At 45.2% G+C, this 19,340-nt stretch overlaps 1 protein-coding gene across 1 annotated transcript in view; it reads left to right on the forward strand.

Moving 5' to 3' along the window:
- LOC147439139 (sugar transporter ERD6-like 4) overlaps positions 1–18,880 on the forward strand; it is an 82,163-nt gene extending 63,283 nt beyond the window's left edge. The window contains exons 8-14 of the mRNA XM_086485041.1: positions 16,421–16,485; positions 16,596–16,688; positions 17,979–18,059; positions 18,145–18,229; positions 18,305–18,351; positions 18,566–18,628; positions 18,739–18,880. Coding sequence (XP_086341167.1) covers positions 16,421–16,485; positions 16,596–16,688; positions 17,979–18,059; positions 18,145–18,229; positions 18,305–18,351; positions 18,566–18,628; positions 18,739–18,810 — 506 coding nt within the window. The 3' untranslated portion in view covers positions 18,811–18,880. The remainder of the gene's footprint in view (positions 1–16,420; positions 16,486–16,595; positions 16,689–17,978; positions 18,060–18,144; positions 18,230–18,304; positions 18,352–18,565; positions 18,629–18,738) is intronic.
- The last annotated feature ends 460 nt before the right edge of the window (positions 18,881–19,340 follow it).

A 19,340-nucleotide genomic window follows, 5' to 3' on the forward strand; every position in this document is an offset into this window, starting at 1 on the left:
AGAGTCTGTATCAGTCTTTGAGATAGTCGAGTCATATGTTCTGTTCTGCTGTTGTGTCTTTGCGAGCTCTGTTGACGTCTATTGTTTCCTTTATGTTCAGTCTGTTTGAGGGAGATTCAGTCTGTTTGAGTGAGATTGTCACGCACATTGCACTGAGGGCTACCCATTGTAGAGAGCACGACACATTATCCGCGCTACAGACTGACGACCCAAATAACCCGAGAAGTCAATTTCTTTCTTCTGCTTTTTGTCGTGCGTTTTTGCTTTGTTCTGCGCGTCAAAAAGCCGAGAAATCCGTGCATCAACCACCTCTATTAATTCCTGCTCAGTAAACATCCTTGGGGTAGGAGGTTTCTTGAGTGCCGGTTTGAGGGGTGGTTCAGTGGTCTGCTGCCAGTGTGCATACACCTGGTCAAAGGAGGTCTGAGTCATAAATTTTGCAAATTTCGGGTCCTTTGCAAAATTTAACATCATCTTTCCTCTCTTCAAGCTCCGTCGGAGTAGGCCGAGGCAGGCCATACTCCTCACGTGAATCTTCTTCGTGCTCTCCTCTCGCATCTCCGGATGCAGAGGAGTCGATTGATCTATGTCTGAAGCCATAAGTGTCGCGTCAAAAGGATCGGATTTCCCGGTAGAAGAGAAATTGGCCGTGCTCTGATACCACTGTAACAGACTTGGACACTCCAAGTCGAGAATTTACCGCTACACCACAAATAATCACTTCAAAACAGTTCACAGTTCACAATTGATTTGACATTGGCCCGATGGAGTTCCGTGCCTAGAGATATTGGCCCCAAAGACGGGCGTCCCTTTCGTTATTTCTTTTTGTATTAATCTGCACCTCAAAGTACAAGCGAGTAGTCGGGACTCACTCTCAGACTCTGCGTCCAGATGCTCTGAGAAGTGAGAGCCCAAACTACCAATTTAAAGAGTTCACAAGGGATGCCAAAAGCAGAGCCCCAAAAGCTGAAAATCAAAAGCTTTTAAAATAAAGCAAAAGCCCTCTGTCTCTCACAAGCTCTCTCTCTCTCTCTCTTGAGAGGAAAAATGAAGCAAAAGAGCTCTCTCTCTCTCTCTCTCTCTCTCTCTCTCTCTCTCTCTCTCTCTCTCTCTCTCTCTCTCTAATTGCGTAGCTTGCTAACAGCAAAAGCCCACGCAAAAGTCTGCTTTTCTTGCTACCGCAATTCCCGTCGCGATTTACAGGATGCCACGTGAGCAGTCCGTACGGTAGTGCCATGTCAGCATCAACAAAAAATCTGGGGGTTCCCACCGGGCAGCCACGTCATCATTGTCTTTGCCAGAGAGTGTGTTTATACTCGGCAGCCACGTCACTGAGTTGTGACAAAAACAGTGAGCGTAAAGTAGCCAGCGCAATTTACGGAATTTTCTACATTCTGCCATGTCAGCAGTCAACGAAAATTGCGGTGTCCGTACAGTTGCCACGTGTTAGCTTGTCAGCGCAATTTCCGGCGCGTTTTTCGGGACCGTCCGTACAGTAAGCCTGTCATCACTGCTGTCCAGTCACAGATGGTCATGCCACGTCATCAATTTGTGACACATTGATCAAAACAAAGTGGAAAACTGTGAGTGCAAAGTGCATGAGAGTGCTAGAGAGAGAGAGAGAGAGAGAGAGAGAGAGAGAGAGAGAGAGAGAGAGAGAGAGAGAGAAGAGACGACACCAGATGGGGTCCCAATTCCCCCTGCAAGGGCCCCCCTCCTATTGCTAGAGAGGTATGTGCTTTAGATTGCACAAGGTCTGGTACAATGCTTCTAGATGGTGTGGTACTTGACGACGACGATTTCGACAGCGAGGTCGAGGCTAATGGCTGAACTGCTGAAATCTGTCGTGCGGCGAAGCTAGTGGGCTGATCTGTCGCCGAAGAGGTCAAGGGTGGCTGAAAACTGAAAAACTCTGGCTGTTTTATGGGCTGAAAACAGACACGCTGGTGGATCTGGGATCCACCGCAACGGGATGATGGCGGCGAGGTTCTGCTACAATGATCCGGTGTGGGATCTGCGAGGCTACGGCTGTTTTCTGAAATCTGAAAACGCTGATGGCTGAAATCAATGAAGACCAAAAACGCCGATGATGACTGAGAAAACGCCAGAGGTCTTGGGTCATGCGGGGCACGGCTTGTTTTGCGTTCCCGAGTCTTCTTACTCTGGGTCTTCCGCCTCTTGTTAGCGCCCCTTGGGTCACCTATATAGGTGCATAAGTGTGGGTCGAGCAAGCTTCCCAACAAATCCACAATTTCTAAAAAGAATTCCAAAAGTCACCTATAAATGAATGACCTATAAGAGGTGGTTCACGCGGTAAAATGCTTGTATGCTGAAATGATTGTACCATGCAAGAGAGGGTATGCAACTATGACCGGCCTGGTGTCACGTGACACATCCAACCCTATGTGTCCGTGGACAAGCTACAACATGACCAGGGTTCATGTCAGTCAAGTCAATCTAGAATAGGAAGTGATCTGGCACGGCACTTTTGTGAGTCTGTTCACAGACCGTGCATGTCCAGACACTTAGATTAGATGCATATCCTCTGGTTGCACCCATCATGACCATCAGATTTCCATTAGAACCCATCAGGAGCATTTTCCAGTGCATTAAACCTATTTTCCCTATTTTTGACATTTTTCACTTATTATTTTTAAGCGACTTTTGTTGGGAACTAGGTAGGGAAATTTGACTAAGTGAATATATAAGAAAACCTAGCGCTAGCACTTTCTGGCAGAAGAGGCAAGAGGAGCACTTGCTCAACAGGCACCTTCTCAGCGAGACCCCACAGACAGCAGGCCTAGCGTTTTCTGCATTGGCATTGACCTAGCGTTTTGCTCCAGATCAGCCAACGTTTTTGCATTGCAGTAGCATGGCAACAATACGACTTCAAATCAGCCCTAGCGTTAGCAGTTTCCCGCGCAGATAGCAGATCAGCCCTAGCGTTAGCAGAATCCACAACGACAGCAGAATTCAGCCCTAGTGTTTTTGGAGCAGCAGGACATTCAGCGTTTTGCAATTCCATCGCAACAGATTCAGCCCTAGAACCAGCATTTTCAGTTTTCAGCAGTCAGTTACCGCAGAAGAAGTCTCGAACCTCGCAGATCTCACCTTCCCGTAGCAGATCCTCGCCGCACGGTCAGATCCCGCGAAGTTTGCAGATTCAGCCCAGAAAATGCAGATTTCAGCATTTGCATTTTCAGCTCGTCGTCGTCGCATCGTCGCAATCGACATCGTCATCAACATAGAGTCAGAATTCAGCAGATAAAGATTTGCAGATTTCAGCCCGTCTCATCGTCGTCCTCATCGTCGGCAAGTCCAAGCATTGTAGAGATTTGTGCAATCATAAGTAGACCGCTCTCGCCATAGAGAGTGGGCCTTCGGAGGAGGGTTTGACAACATCTCTGGTGTCGTATTCTTCTCTCTCTATCTCTCAATCTCATGTACCTTTATTCACAGTGTTCGCCACTTTGTTTGTGTCCATTGCACTCTCTCAGTAAAGGAACGGAAGGCTCTCCCTTGCGTAAGCAAAAGGAACCCTTGAGCACAGTTCGGAGCACTCATCTTGAGCAAAGTTCAACATTCACTTCTGCTGCACCTTACATTGGTATCAGAGCTTTGGCAGTGTTCTGTATTACTCAAGGCAAGAACCATAAGAATTTTTTTGCTTGTTGCGGTCGCACGTAACCCAAGTCCTCTTGGGCGTGTCGATTCCTAATCGTGTTTTTGAAGAGTGACAGGAAACCCAAGAAAGAAGGGCTTGTCGAGCCTCCCCTTGTTTCTCTTTTCATTGATTGAGAGCGGACCGTGCACTTAGCGGCCAGCCAATCGACGTGAGGTGGGAAAAAGCAACCTTGGTGTGAGTGCAAGGCCACCAAGGGGTGCACCCGCGGAAAATAGGAGAACTCGGGTGAAGAGAAGATCCTTCTCTAACACAGATTGCAAGCGAAAGAAGAACCTCAAGAACCGCAAGAACTCAAGAACCTCAAGACCCTCAAGAACCCTAAGAACCAAGACCCCCAAGGACCCAAGTTCCTCGTGAACTTAAGAACCCAAGACCCACAAGAACCCAAGTTTCTCGTGAACTTAAGAACCAAAGATCACAGTGGATGGTCATCACCCGAAGTGGAATGGATATTTCGCATGAAGGTGATGGGCATGACAGTAGCAAAGAAGAATCTCACCATCAAGGAGTTTTTTTTGACCCTCCCCCTTCCCCATCTACGCCAAGGATTGCACTAACTCCTATGGAGCCTTTCGACAAGATGATGATGGACAGGAAGTTAGAAAGCGAGGAAATAATGGCAGCCATAGAGCGTAAGTACCAAGACAGAATGGCAGCCATAGCGCGTGAGCGCGACGAAAGAGAAGCAAATTTTGATCGCGAGATCAAAGAAAGCCAAGCAGCATTTGATAGCGAGAACAAAGCAAGACAAGAGAAGGGCGACCAACACATGAAAGAGTTGTGGCGACTTTTTTCTATTGTGCAGGCGCAGTTTGTACAGAATCACTCTCTTAGTCTCTTCTTTTCCAAAGCAGGACACACATGATTAGGTTGATAATGACAAGCATGATGAATTGCATGATAATGATAAGCATGATGATTTGCATGATCAAGATGTGATTTCTCACAAGCATGATGATTTGCAGGATCACGATGTGATTGTTCACAAGGATGATGGTTTAGTTGATACTTTTTCTAGTGAAGCTAACCTCATTGCAGATTCGATCAATCACGAAGAACCGATCTTGGCTTTCGAGTTGAGGTCCACAGAACCCCCACAGGAAGATTCGATTAATCAAGAAGAACCGATCTTGGTTCTCGAGTTGAGGTCCAAAGAACCCTCTCAGGAAGTACTATGTGTTCAAATGATTAGTCAGCACGCATTGTTCGAATGTTTCATCCGTGGTCGTTTCTTGTAGTCAGCGTCCTTATGTGATCCCTTTCCGTAGGCATGACATATTGTACGTTGAGCACGATTCACTCATGAATGAGCACGGATGTATGCGGATTACTCATGGAAAGATGAAATGTTTGCAGTCATGGAAGTCACATTCCATGTCTCTTCCTTGGCATGACACAATATCAGAAAGAGCACAAGAAAGATTGAGCATCAAGCATGGGCATGTCCATTGTGATTTGCCATAGTTGATTGATTTAGATCAGAAACACAAATTCGACCCCATTGTTTGCGTGTGTTTGATGAACGGTTTGACACTCCGTCACTTTGTTCATCTACATTGCATGCAGTCTTTTCGAAGAAATAGTATTTTTCTAGTCACTTTACATGGAATGGGTATGTTCATGTTTTTGTGTTGGAAGTGGTTTCAGGAATTTTCAGCTTTGAAGATTCTTGAAGAAGGTAGACGCATGACGATAGACGAAGTTGAAGCATTGAAGGAGCCACAGATGACTTTGTGTCGCTTTCGGCGCGGCCCGAAGAAGCAAGCATTGCAGACCTTTATGAATTTCAAGTATCGCACGACCCATGCATCAGAGTGGGCCGGCGAAGAGTCCTTCCCAAGATTCTTCCAGACCCTGTTGGCGATCTCCCTCGACGCCATACAGTTCGGTACCAGTACCTCACTTTGAAAAGGAGGGGATGTCACGTGACACATCCAACCCTCTGTGTCTGTGGACAAGCTACAACATGACCAGGGTTCAGTTCAGTCAAGTCAGTCTAGAATAGGAAGTGATCTGGCACTTTCGTGAGTCTGTTCGCAGATCGTGCATGTCTAGACACTTAGATTAGATGCATATCCTTTGGTTGTACCCAACCATGACCATCAGATTTCCATCAGAACCCATCAGGAGCATTTTCCAGTGTATTAAATCTTTTTTCCCTATTTTTGACATTTTTCACTTATTATTTTTAAGTGACTTTTGTTGGGAACTAGGTAGGGCAATTTGACTAAGTGAATATGTAAGAAAACCTAGCGCTAGCACTTTCTGGCAGAAGAGGCAGTAGGAGCACTTGCTCAACAGGCACCTTCTCAGCAAGACCCCACAGACAGCAAGCCTAGCGTTTTTTGCATCAGCATTGACCTAGCATTTTGCTCCTAGATCAGTCAGCATTTTTGCATTGTAGCAGCCTGGCGACAGTACGACTTCAGATCAGCCCTAGCGGTAGCAGTTCCCCCCCGCAAATAGCAGATCAACCCTAGCGTTAGCAGAATCCATAGCGACAACAGAATTCAGCCTTAGTGTTTTTGGAGCAGCAGGATATTCAGCGTTTTGCAATTCCATCGCGACAAAGTCAGCCCTAGAACCAGCGTTTTCGGTTTTCAGTTACTGCAGAAGAAGTTCCGAACCTCGCAGACCTCACCTTCCCGCAGCAGATCCTCGCCGCACGGTCAGATCCCGCGAAGTTTGCAGATTCAGCCCGGAAAACACAGATTTCAGCATCTGTGTTTTCAGCGCGTTGTTGTCGCATCGTCGCAATCAACATCGTCATCAACATAGAGTCAGAATTCAGCAGATAAAGATTTGTAGATTTCAGCCATTAGCATTTTCAGATTTCAGCCCGTCTCGTCGTCGTCCTCATCGTCGGCAAGTCCAAGCATTGTAGAGATTTGTGCAATCATAAGTAGACCGCTCTCGCCATAGAGAGTGGGGCCTTCGGAGGAGGGTTTGACAACATCTCTGGTGTCATATTCTTCTCTCTCTATCTCTCAGTTTCATGTACCTTCATTCACAGTGTTCACCACTTTGTTTGCGTCCATTGCACTCTCTCACTAAAGGAACGGAAGGCTCTCCCTTCCGTAAGTAAAAGGAACCCTTGAGCACAGTTCGGAGCACTCATCTTGAGCAAAGTTCAACATTCACTTCCGCTGCACCTTACACCTGGACATGCACGTCCTGCTACAAAGGTGCCATGCTAGTCCTAAGCTAAGACTCATGCTAGACTGTAGCAGAAGCATGTCCACGTAGTGCAAGTGAAGTGTGCAGGTGACACTTTCACCTTCAGGACAATTACTTTGATATGGGGATTCAAATGACCGGCTAGATCCTTCCATTGCTTGAAAACGGTCTTTATGGTTCTCTGCTTCATGTGCTTGATATAATGGGGATCCTTGTTGTGAGCAATAGAATGCTCTAGCAAATTATCAACTTCCGTCTCTCTTTCTTCATCAAATATTGGTAGGTTGATCATTGCCATTTGTAGCTTCTTGACTTCCTCCTCTTTGTACTGTACCTCCTCTTCCTTGTTGGTCTCCCTTGAATTCTCCATTGCTGAAAATAAGCTGTCCGGATTTCTTGTAGAAGAGCACTCAATTGTGCTTTGATACCATTATAATCGGCTGGCCTATTGTCTAGGCGGTGTTGGACAGGAAAACTGTAATTTTCAGCTTTATAAGCGAGAATTTTAACACATAGATAATGTAGATATAAGACAGAGTAATTGCGAGATAGAGAGGCTGAGAGATAAAGATGGGATTGTGAGAGATGGGGAGTCAGAATTCCTCCCCTACGTTGTACTAGCCCCTGAATAGGCGTCCCTTTCGGTATTTTTTTTTGTTCATGTAAATGGTTACGATACAATGCTCATGAGAGACGGCGCCTTGCTTCTGTGAGAGCAGACCGAGAGAGAGGGAGTGTGCCAGTAGGAACCTTTACAAGCGGCTAAATCAGCCCTTTAAATAGAGATGCGTGTGTTTGTGCTTACACAGAGTCCAAATGCCAATTGTGTTTTGGACAAGCGGCCGGTTCCTCATCTCTGTGTCGGGTGCCTTGGCTGAAATTTGTAGCCTTTGTGTTGTCATGCATGTGCCATGCTTGAACTGCCCTTTACTAGGGTCGCTTGGTACTTGCCTTGCTTGAATCGCAATCTCCCATCCATGCACTCTTGTTGCCTTGCATGGACTGCCACGTGCGATGCATGGACTCTAGTTGATTCACATGGACTACTGCATGGACTCCAGTTGATTCGCATGGATTGCCATCTGCCATGTATGGACTCCAATTGGCTTGCATGGACTCCCACTTGCCATGCATGGATTCGAGTTGCTTTGCATGATCCATCACTTGCTATGCATGGACTCCAATTACCTTGCATGGGCCATTTGCGTGTCCACCTGCACTGCATGCTCTACCAGATGCTAGGTGCTAGTAGCCTTGCTCCTTTCTTAGCATTCCTTGCCAGACTATGGGTCAACCTGCATGCTTTGCCAGTTTCTTTTCTCCTGGGCGCCTTGCACAGATCAAGCACATGTAGCTTTACAAGCAGCAAAATCTCCTACAGCTCTCCTGTAGCTTATCAAGTAATTCTTGCAAAATCAACAAGCATAGCAATGTGTTCAACACTTGCAGATATTCAGCCGTGTCCATGGCTACGGGCCAAATCGAGGACAGTTGTAGATCATCCCTTAAATGGCCAAAATCAATGACAAAATCCATGAGTTGGCAGTTTTGTTCGTCGATCAGCTTGATAACATGTATGGTTTGCCAGAGGATATTGTGAGTGATCGGGATGCTAAGTTCACTGGACGATTTTGGTGAGATGTATTTTTCTCACCTTCAAACAAAGTTGAGTAGATAGACAGATTGTAAGGATGAATCAAATGTTGAGAGCTTATGTCTCTCTGTCACAAGGCGGGCACCACGTGCCAATAGAAAAGAACAGACTGAACAGACTTTTAGCACTTCAATAACAACTGAACTGAAAGAGAGAGAGAGACGACATGCAACACGAAGTGGCAGAATTCCACCCCAGAGAGTATTGGCCCCAAACCTTGGCACCCCTTTCGGTATTTCTTTATATTGCATCAACACAGTACAAGCTGGTACTCCAGACTCTGCACCTTTTCCAGGAACCATGCCAGAGAATGAGCCCTAACCTCATATTTAAAGGCCCTTGGCCTAAAAAGCAATTACAGTAAAAAGCCTTCGAACTCAAAAGCTCCTGGTCCAAAAAGCATGACATGAGGAAGTTGAACCCATTAGAGACGCTTATAGCAACTGGAATGAGGTGGGTAGTCGGTAAGGCCGCGAAGTCGAGTTCTGTGGCAGCAGCAACTCTTCACCGGGAGTTAGGGCTCCCCCCGTACCAACTTACTGTGCAGGGCAGAGGGTACGAGCTTTTACCGAATACGGAGGTCTAAAGACTTGGATTGCAGACTTGGTTAACAATATACCAGACTGGAACCAATTCAAGAAGTGGACTTGGTGTAAAAGGACAAAGTTTTGGGGGGAGAGGTATATCAACGGCGCTTCTGTTGAAACCGCAAGACAGGAGAGCTAGAAGCTCTGGGAACACTCACATCAATGTGTCTCCCTTGATCCTTATATTGAGAGGAAGTATGAGGACACGCGTGGATACCTCTTTAGGCAGAGCATTGGAAAGAACCCCGGTGGGATGGAGGAGAAAGTCTTGTTACTAGCAAGAGTGGATGGCTTAATGCTTAAGGATAAGATTGAACGGGCGCAGTCGAGGACTTGCCCGTTGTGCGGAATGGAAGAAGGTTCAAGGTCACTTATGAACTTGTGCCCTGAACAGGACAATCTCAGAAGCTCAATACGACCTTGTTTGGAACATGCTAGACGGCTGTTAAACAATCCTAGCGGTGAAGATACCTAAGTGTTACTCCTGGGAGGGGAGATTAGCGGAAAGCGATTGCCAGGTTGGGTTGTCCCTCGTGGGGCCCATAATGGTCGTCGTGGACCGCAGCTGAGGAGTGCCTATGTAACAGACTTGGACACTCCAAGTCAAGAATCAACCGCGACAACACCAAATAACCACTTCAAAACAATTCACAGATCACAATAGATTTGCACTGGCCCGGCGGAGTTCCGTGCCTAGAGATATTGGCCCCAAAGACTGGCGCCCCTTTCGGTATTTCTTTTTATATTAATCAATCATCAAAGTACAAGAGAGCGGTTAGGGTTTCACTCTCAGACTCTGCGTCCAGATGCCCTGAGAAGTGAGGCCCTCACCACTAATTTAAAGGTTACAAGGGATGCCCAAAAGCAGAGCCCCAAAAGCTTTAAAAATCAAAAGCATCAATTCTCTCTCTTAGAGAGAGTCTTTTTTTTTATTAAAAAAAAAACAAGTTCTCTCTCTTTTATGCAAAAAAGCAACGCCCAAAAGCTACCAGCGCAAATTGCGGCGCAATTTCCGGAAAATCCGTACAACCCTGCCATGTGGCACTAGCGCCAGAAATTAGGGTTTCAGCCAGCAGTTAGGGTTTCCAGAAATTAGGGTTTACTGCGAATTAGGGTTTTTGGCAGTTTTTAGGGTTTGCAGGAATTTTAGGGTTTTTGGCAGAAATTAGGGTTTCTGCTGTCCGCCACGTCATCACTTTGTGACAGCCTACACGGATAACGTTGCAACATTCCTCTGCGGGGCCGTACCGCGATACTACAATGCCCTGGCCCGTGAGGGTGTTTGAAGCTCGTAGGGCTTGTAGTTATTGCGTACGGTGCGGTCTCGCCTAACATGGTCTTGGGGCTTTCCGAGCGGGCCTTGGTGACCATGGTTGGCGGGATTGGGATGCCTCCTTTGAGCCGACTCCCACTTTGGGTATGGCAGTCCTACCGGACATCCGCTGGACGGGGGCCTTTTTCTACTAGGCGAAAATCTTGGAGTACCTGGGCAAGATTCAGCACGGTCCGTGAGTTACAAGGGTTTGTCCCTCTCTCTCAGCCTTGGTCCTTAAGTGCATCACTGAATTCGTTTGGTGATTTCCCGACGTTACCCTCGGGTGGCGTGACTAACAAGGGAACATGGACTGACTAACATGGCATGAAAAGACTTTTTACTCCCCCGAGGGGGAAACTTGCTTCCATTCCCTGTTGACATGCCACGATACGGCATGGAGGTGCTTTTCCCCTTGTCGGCAAGTCCGCAAGATAACTTGTCTTTGACTCGTTTGCGTGCACGCGAAGCAAAGGCAGTTTCTTGCTGGCTTGCCGGCTCTAGCCCAAAAAAGTAAAAAGTAAAAAAGGTCCAAAAAGCAATGCCAAAAGCTACCAGCTTTTTGTAAATCGCGCTGGTGTCCGTACAGCAGGCCACGTGTCAGCCGCCACGTCAGCAAATCAGGGTTAGGGTTAGGTTTAGGGTTTCGGGCAGAATTAGGGTTTCTGATTTTAGGGTTAGGGTTTCAGCAGGATTAGGGTTTTGGGTAGAATTAGGGTTTTTGATTTAGGGTTAGGGTTTCAACAGAATTAGGATTTCGGGCAGAATTAGGGTTTTTGATTTTAGGGTTAGGGTTTCAACAGAATTAGGATTTCGGGTAGAATTAGGGTTTTTGATTTTAGGGTTAGGGTTTCAACAGAATTAGGGTTTCGGCACGTCAGCAGTTTGTTACATCTCTCCTTCTTGAAAGAGAGTAATCGTCTGCGATTACAGCATATCTGCAAAACAACTCAAGTTAGCTCAAAAATTTCCGAGGGGGACAATCAATTTGCTCTTTTTATTAAGGAGTTAGCTTCTCCTTTCTGCTCTTTTGATCAAGGAGTTAGCTTCTCCTTTTGGTTGTTTTGATCAAGGAGTTAGCTTCTCCTTTCGGCTGTTTTGATCAAGGAGTTAGCTTCTCCTTTCGTCCATATCGGAATTCTTGATATTCCAGCGTAGTAAAATTAGCCATCACACCCAGACCGTACTGATCTTCTGCGGGTGTCTTGATGCACTAAAATTACATACCCAGGCAATCTCATCCAATTAGGAATATTCAGTGGTTGGCACATCACAATGCAACACAAATGCTTACATATGCATGTTACAAGACATAAAAACATAAAGCCGCCGATGAACACTCCCCCCGCAAATAACCATCAAGGTCCGAGCCATGAGTTGTTCAACGACTCCCTCATCACTCCTCCCGCAAATAACCTAAAAAGGTCCGGGCCATGAGATATAGAGGCCTTTTACAACCAAACGGCCCCCATACCGCAGCATGCGTCGTTTGGAGGTGCTGAGAGTAACCACTGCTCAGACTTCTTTATACTCCTCCCGCATAACCATCGAGGTCCGGGCCATGAGTAACAACAATACTCCCCCCGTAAATAACCACAAGGGTCCGGGCCATGAGTAAAAAAACAACAATTTTCAATCATTCAATACTCCCCCTGCAAATAACCACAAGGGTCCGAGCCATGAGTAAAAACAACACTTTTCAATCATTCAATACTCCCCCCACAAATAACCACAAGGGTCCGGGCCATGAGTAAAAACAACACTTTTCAATCATTCAATACTCTCCCCGCAAATAACCACAAGGGTCCGGGCCATGGGTATGAACAAGCATTGTCAAACATCATTTCTCACTTCTCCACCCGGAAGTAAAATCACCAATCATTGAAACCAGTATCAAACCAGAGTCAAACAATTCAAATCGGCACCAAAACAGGTTCAAAACAGATACCATCCATTTCAAACAAATTCCAAATAGGATCATCAACCAAGATCAAACAGAACTCAAACTTAAACAGCAATCTCGACATCAGTCGAGCTCGAAAAGTCAATTGACTTTCCATCTTGAAACGTGCACCAAAAATTAGGGTTAGGTTCCTTCCATGAGGTCCTCGCCGAGCACAGATGGTCCATCGGCTCTTGGACAGACAATGTTTCTTTGGCGGCGATGGTAGTCCCAAGAGATAGCAATCACACTGAACCTCCAAGGTCATCTGCTTGTGAAGAGACATCTATTGAGAGATGCCGAGAAATTTCAAGATATAATCTGCTAGGGTTTCCATGGCAAGCATTTCAGGATACCCCACTCTGCGAGAAGTTGCACTCCGAAGGAAGATGTCAGAAACCATATAACTTCGGGCAAAAATTTTCTTGAAAGCTTGCCAAGGACTAGGAGTATGCTGCTTGGTAGCTATCAACATCTGCATGGCACTGCCTCTCAGAAAACAGTGACTCGAAACAAACCTTGGATCCTTCTTTTGCAAGTGATCTTAATGGCTTATGCCCTGTAAGACATGAGCGGTGAGCGGTGAAGACGGGAGCGCGGCCGATGCGCGATGAAGTAAGGGTGGAAGTGGCTAATAAGTCCGGGTTGGAGGGCGAAGATACCTCACATAATAGTTCCAATAGCTCTGTCTGCTCTTTTGTAGGACCGGTATGCTTTCAGATCACACGCCTGATGCTCTAATACCACTGTCACAAGGCGGGCACCACGTGCCAACAGAAAAGAATAGACTGAACAGACTTTTAGCACTTCAATAACAACTGAACTGAAAGAGAGAGAGAGAGACGACGCGCGACACGAAGTGGCGGAATTCCACCCCAGAGAGTATTGGCCCCAAACCTTGGCACCCCTTTCGGTATTTCTTTATATTGCATCAACACAGTACAAGCTGGTACTCCAGACTTTGCACCTTCTCTAGCAAGCATGCCAGAGAATGAGCCCTAACCTTATATTTAAAGGCCCTTGGCCTAAAAAGCAATTACAGTAAAAAGCCTTCAAACTCAAAAGCTCCTGGTCCAAAAAGCAATGCCAAAAGGTACCAGCTTTTTGTAAATCGCTCTGGTGTCCGTACAGTAGGCCACGTGTCAGCCCGCCACGTCAGCAAATCAGGGTTAGGGTTAGGGTTAGGGTTTCGGGCAGAATTAGGGTTTCTGATTTTAGGGTTGGGTTTCAGCAGGATTAGGGTTTTGGGCAGAATTAGGGTTTCTGATTTTAGGGTTAGGGTTTCAGCAGAATTAGGGTTTCGGGCAGAATTAGGGTTTCTGATTTTAGGGTTAGGGTTTCAACAGAATTAGGGTTTCGTCACGTCAGCAATTTGTTACACTCTCATGGTATCTTCCGCTAATAGAGTTTGTTGATAATAGTAGCAAGCATTCTGCCACTGGATGTAGCCCAGTCATGCTGATGCAGCATGAATCCCCTATTGCTGTTGGCTTAGAGAAAGTCAAGATCGCCAAGCTCCTGATTTCTTGTATGATATGCAAGAAATGCTTGAATTGGTTGAGGATAGTGCAAGGACAACTCGCGATCGGGTTACTACTTATGCTATTCAAAAAATGTCTCCAAGGACTCTTGATGTGGGACAATAGGTCTATTTGAAGATACCCAAAAGATGTCTCGAAGGGCTCTTGATGTAGGACAATGGGTCTATTTGAAGATACCCAAAGATTCCAAGACTAAGGAAAATTGGAAAGCATTATAAGCTTTTAGCTAGATTTTGTGCTCCACTCTTGATGACAAAGAGAATAGCATGTTGTCAATGAATTGGTTCCTCCCTAGGATGTGAATGTTTAAGAAACACTTGCCTACTACCATGCTAACCGTTCAGGTACATCTTCTTGTTCACATAGTTGATGAGGTGGAAGTAGCTAGCACAATACATTCCAAATGGATGTTCTTTTTAGACGTTTCATGAAAAAACTTAAGGGATACGTGCGTCAGAAGGCACGTTCGAAGGGTAGCATGGTAGAAGGTTTGCTGGTATCAGAGTTCCTAGTTTACATTGGAGAGTGGCTAGATGGGTTTGATAAATCCCAGGACACACTATGGAGAACCATAGATGATGAGCGCATATCAGAGATTGTCATGTGAAATCTCGATGTTGAGAAGAAGATGACGGAAGATCTAGATGCTAAAATCAATCAATTTTGCATGCTTCAAAATCTAGTGATGCAAAAGTGGATTTCACAATACGAGGATGCAAAGCAAGAGCGACAAAGGGCACGGATCGAGTGGAGACGGGGAAGACCACCGATGCATTATCCGGCGGGTCTGGAGAGCCTTCCAACATTTATGAGCTTAAGATGGTTGCACAATCAATTGAAAAATGCACAACAGTGTGGTGAAGAAGTGACTGAGGAGGAGTGGGAGTACTCTCCGGGTTGCACGACCAAGGTAAGTTTGCAATGTACGACTAGTGACTTTTTAGATGTTTGAACGGCCACTTATAATCTTTTTTGGTTGTAGTATAAGTCATACACAGTAGCATGGTGTAAAGGTCAACACTTTAGGGTGGAACAGATCGACAAAAGTGTGCATCCGGTATTTCATGTCAACCGTCTCAAAAGAAAAACTAAGTAAGGCTAACATTGTTGTCCTTTTCAAGAAAAATGTTTGGGGAGATATCGAAACTGAGTAAATTCCTTAAGAACCAGAGGATGTCTTACATCACCGTACCCATCGTTCGTGTCGATGTGCTTGTGATGAGTATTTTATTAAATGGAAGGGTGGGTGAATGACATAACATACTTCCCCCCTTAAGGACCATTGATGTCCTCATCAATGAAGTGGGGTACTAAGCTTTTAAAGCTCATACAAATTTCCAAGTAGCAACCTTTCAGATCGATCCTTCCATTTACTTAAATACTCATCCCAAGCACATCAACGAGAATGATGGTATGCCGTTTTCAGGTCTCCGTTCCCCGTTCCCATTCCAAGTTCCCGTTCAGAATCCTCGTTCCGTGTTTCAAACGTGAGTACCCGTAACAGGGAATGGCATTTTGTTCCGCGTTCCCGTTCCCCGTTCCCGTTCCGGTTTCCCGTTCCTGGTAACTAATCTAAAACAAACTTTGTTTCTCGAGAAATATACTCACAAATATTTTCTTGGAAAGGATAACAGTGTCAGCTTCACCTAGTTTTTCTTTAAGGCGGTTTTACGAGGTGGAAGTATGTTATGCTCTTGTTATAGGAGAGGGGACCTAGTCTAGAGACCGTCGGGATGGGTGTTTAGTGGCCGGGTGGGCGTAGTGTGAACCCGACTAGTGTGGCCGGTCACTTATAAAAGGAGGCTAAGGCCTCACTTGTAGATATTGACCTTCACTGGGAGAGTGCTAGTGGTTAGCCCACGAGGCTAAGCGCGCATGAGGTCACCTTGGGAGTGAGGTTGGGTGGTATGGGACGCTCAGTCTTACAGGTGCGCGTCTATGTCCTCGGACGTTGGCCCCAGCTCGGGGATGCTGCCGGATGGTGGCTATGGTTGAGTGGTTAGTCCGACACGTGTCCATAGGCGGCCCGAGTAGCCGGGAGATCCCCACCTTAGTATTGGTTTCATGGCCCCACCTTGGCCACTGATTGTGGCTTAAAGAGTCAGTTTATTCATCTACCTTGAAGTCAGTTGTTGTATACTCACATGCTGGGAAGTAAATGTTGCCCATTCTCATGCACCTTGAAGATTTGACGTTGCTAGTGCAACACAGAAATCAAGGAAGGGGAATCCTGTGGGTGTTGGCATAGGTCATCGACTGTACTGACCAATATACAGTGCAGTCTTCTGGGTATGCTGTTTTGTTTTGTGGCTTGGGTTTGTGTGTAACTTTGCTTAATGTACTGTTCATATGTCTTGCAATTTTCAATCAGGCGATGTTTTTAGTTGATGTTTCAGACTTTAGTACGATGAGAATGCATGTTTTGCACATGCAGCTTTCATGCATACTACTGTTAAGCTCGTTTATCTGCTTGTGCTAATGACATGGAGTAAGATACTTCTTGTTGGTGGTGGTACTTGTAGGTGCTATGCCATGTGTGCTGTTGATATTTGGGCTCTTTTTTATCCCTGAATCTCCAAGATGGTTGGTAAGTCAATTGAAAAGTGTGTGCAAAGCTCTAGGCATTATTTTGAAGGGTGCATTCAGTTGGTACGGTTATTTTGATGGCTATGGCATTTATGTAGTTGCTTGATGCAGGCTAAGAGTGGGAGGACAGTGCAATTCAAGGCAGCACTCAAAGCGCTTCGTGGGGAGAAGACTGATATTGTTGTAGAGGCTGAGGATATTCAAGTGAGTGTTTTAATCCTAAAGATTTAGTGTATCGTATTCTGTATGAGAGATATCTTGGACGAAGATCTTACTTGATCGTTTTGTATCTGCATGTCTGCAAATGAGTGTCACAGAGACAAAATCCTGAGACCTCTAAAAGACCGCGCGCTATACCATCAAGATGCTATTCTCCTAAGGGAGAAGTCCTACCTATATATGAGGTGAAATTGGCCAAAGACGCAAGCCTTGCAAGAAGATCGTTTGAACTGATCACAGAAAAAACAGATTTGCGATGGCTCCTCAATGCCACAGAACCTCTATATTAATACTTATCTTGAAATGAGAATATTGAGGTGCATATATCTCTCTGAACTTCTAACTAATTTGAGCCATTCTATCCCGAAGAGCTGAGGTAAATTAAAAAAATGAACGATGGTAAGATCTGCAGTAGGTATTTCAAAAGAAACAACACCAACTTTCTTGTATGAAGAGTGGTCACAACAGGTAATGCATTCACAATGACTCTCCAAATGGAACTTTTGCTGCAGAAGTTTAAGAAGTATGCCAGCCTCCAAGAAGCTTGTCTAGTATTAGCCTTTTCTTACCACCCTTTTATGGTCTTTTTTTGAACAAGAAAAAGATCCTTTCATTAGTTAGTGATAACTCCCAAAAGGCTACAAACCACCTTTGGGGGAGAGGGCTACATCAAAAGCATGTGGAGACTTTCCCAGTGAGAAAAAAGTATGTACAATGAGGGCTAGATGACGAGATGAGAGGAGGGAAAAGCCACACTGGTGGCCGGTAGTGCCATCTAGGCACACCCTGGCCAAGGGTGAAGAAAACCCCTGGGTGCCAAAGACGCAAGGCGGCCTCCTGGCGCTCCCTCATGCGGTCGGAGCTGCCCCGCAGTCTCTCAAACTGACCCTTGAGAGTATGAATCAGCTCCAGCTAAATGTCATGAACAGTCTTTGCCGGTGGGACAGGGCGAGTCTCGAAGATACGAAAGCAGCGTGCCCGTCAGATGAACCAGAGTGTCAGGCCACACACGAGCTCCCAACACACCCGTTTATGGTCTGTTTGCAACGTTGCAAAGAAGGTTGGGTCCACTCTTTTTAGCCGTTTTGTATACCAGCAGTTTGGTACTGTTCATGTTTTGTCTTGGCTCTGTCACCATTTCCTCTTCCCTCAGGGTGACACTTGTTCATTTTGATCAGCTGATATAAATCGTCCATGCAAAAGAAATCCTAGGATGGATTTAGAAAGTAGATTTTAACTGTGTAGCTCATTTATATTTCACTACTCTTGGAACAGGAATCGGTTGCAAATGACAATCGCCAAGCTCAAGTAAAGCTGATAGATCTCTTACAGAGACAGTACATGAAGCCACTAACAGTGAGTTGTTTACTTTTTTTCATCTATCTTCTTCAAGGCCTTAAGAAAATGTTTCGGAAGTTTCACATTTCAAATTCCAATGCAGATCAGTGTGGGCCTTTTATCACTTCAGCAGCTAGGGGGGATCAATGCTCTCGTATTTTATTCGGGCACTATTTTTACATCAGCAGGTAGTAATCTGGCTTGTTTACGTACCTTGTCATGGATGAAGTACAACAGATTACTAATGTGCTCCATCTATGCAGGCTTTCCATCATCTGATATTGGTTCCTTAGCATTAGCCATCCTTCAGGTCCTTTCCCGTCTTTATATCTTACTACATGTCTTTTTCTCCTGCTTAACATCAACCCTCAATGGCCTTTAGTTTAGAAAGAAAGTAATCTTTAGGCTCGTGCTTAAGGAGAGTTCGTTAGTCTTGTGCAGATGTAGAAGGATTTGAGTGCTGTAACTAGTTGAACCTTACAGATATAAGAAGACCACTGTAACTGACCAAGCTTTGTTTAAAGGTTGCAATGACTGGAATTTCTGGTGCCTTAGTAGAAAAAGCGGGTCGGCGTTTACTGTTAATGGTATGGATTTACTTGGGGTTAAAAACTGTTCAATAAGCATTATTATGTAGCATACTAGCAAGTGGTTACTTTTGCCATAATGCGGCTGTTGTGTGTTTTCCATCGTCCAGCTTTCCGCAGCAGGGACAACTGTCACATGCTTCCTTGTTGGCCTGTCATATTACATTAAGGTATTATTATAAGTTCCTTCTCTTCAAATTCTGTCAGATTAAAACCTGTTTATGCAACAGAATGTGATCTCATCCGTACTACATCACCTTCACAAAGGATAATCTAGAAGTTTTTTTTTCAAATCATAGCTCTCGGTATTTTCCAGGATTGCCTTTCTGTTTGCCCCATTGTTGATCGACTGATTAGAACATCGCAGGTGTGTTAAATGGACCATAAGGATAGGTGTCAATTGTTCACTAGGGTACTGCACAAAAAGAAAGCCACTGGGGTAATGCACAAGAAACTCAAAATGCATGCTTAAGGTTCAAAGAAACAGAGTAATCAGGAACAATGCTACCCTTTTAGTGTTTTAAAATAAGTTAGAAATGAAGGGGGCTAGAAGTGTAGCAGAGAAAGATTCAACCAAAATTTCCTTGTGTCCCAGACCAACTGCAAGGATCTCTACACAAAGATGCTGAAAACATCAAATTATTACTCTTCATGCTAGTCTAACAAATGTATATGTATATATATTGTATATATAGTATATATATATATATAA

Source organism: Adiantum capillus-veneris, chromosome 16 (assembly GCF_014529385.1).
Source record: "Adiantum capillus-veneris isolate H3 chromosome 16, ASM1452938v2, whole genome shotgun sequence".
In the NCBI taxonomy this organism is placed as follows: Eukaryota; Viridiplantae; Streptophyta; class Polypodiopsida; order Polypodiales; family Pteridaceae; genus Adiantum; species Adiantum capillus-veneris.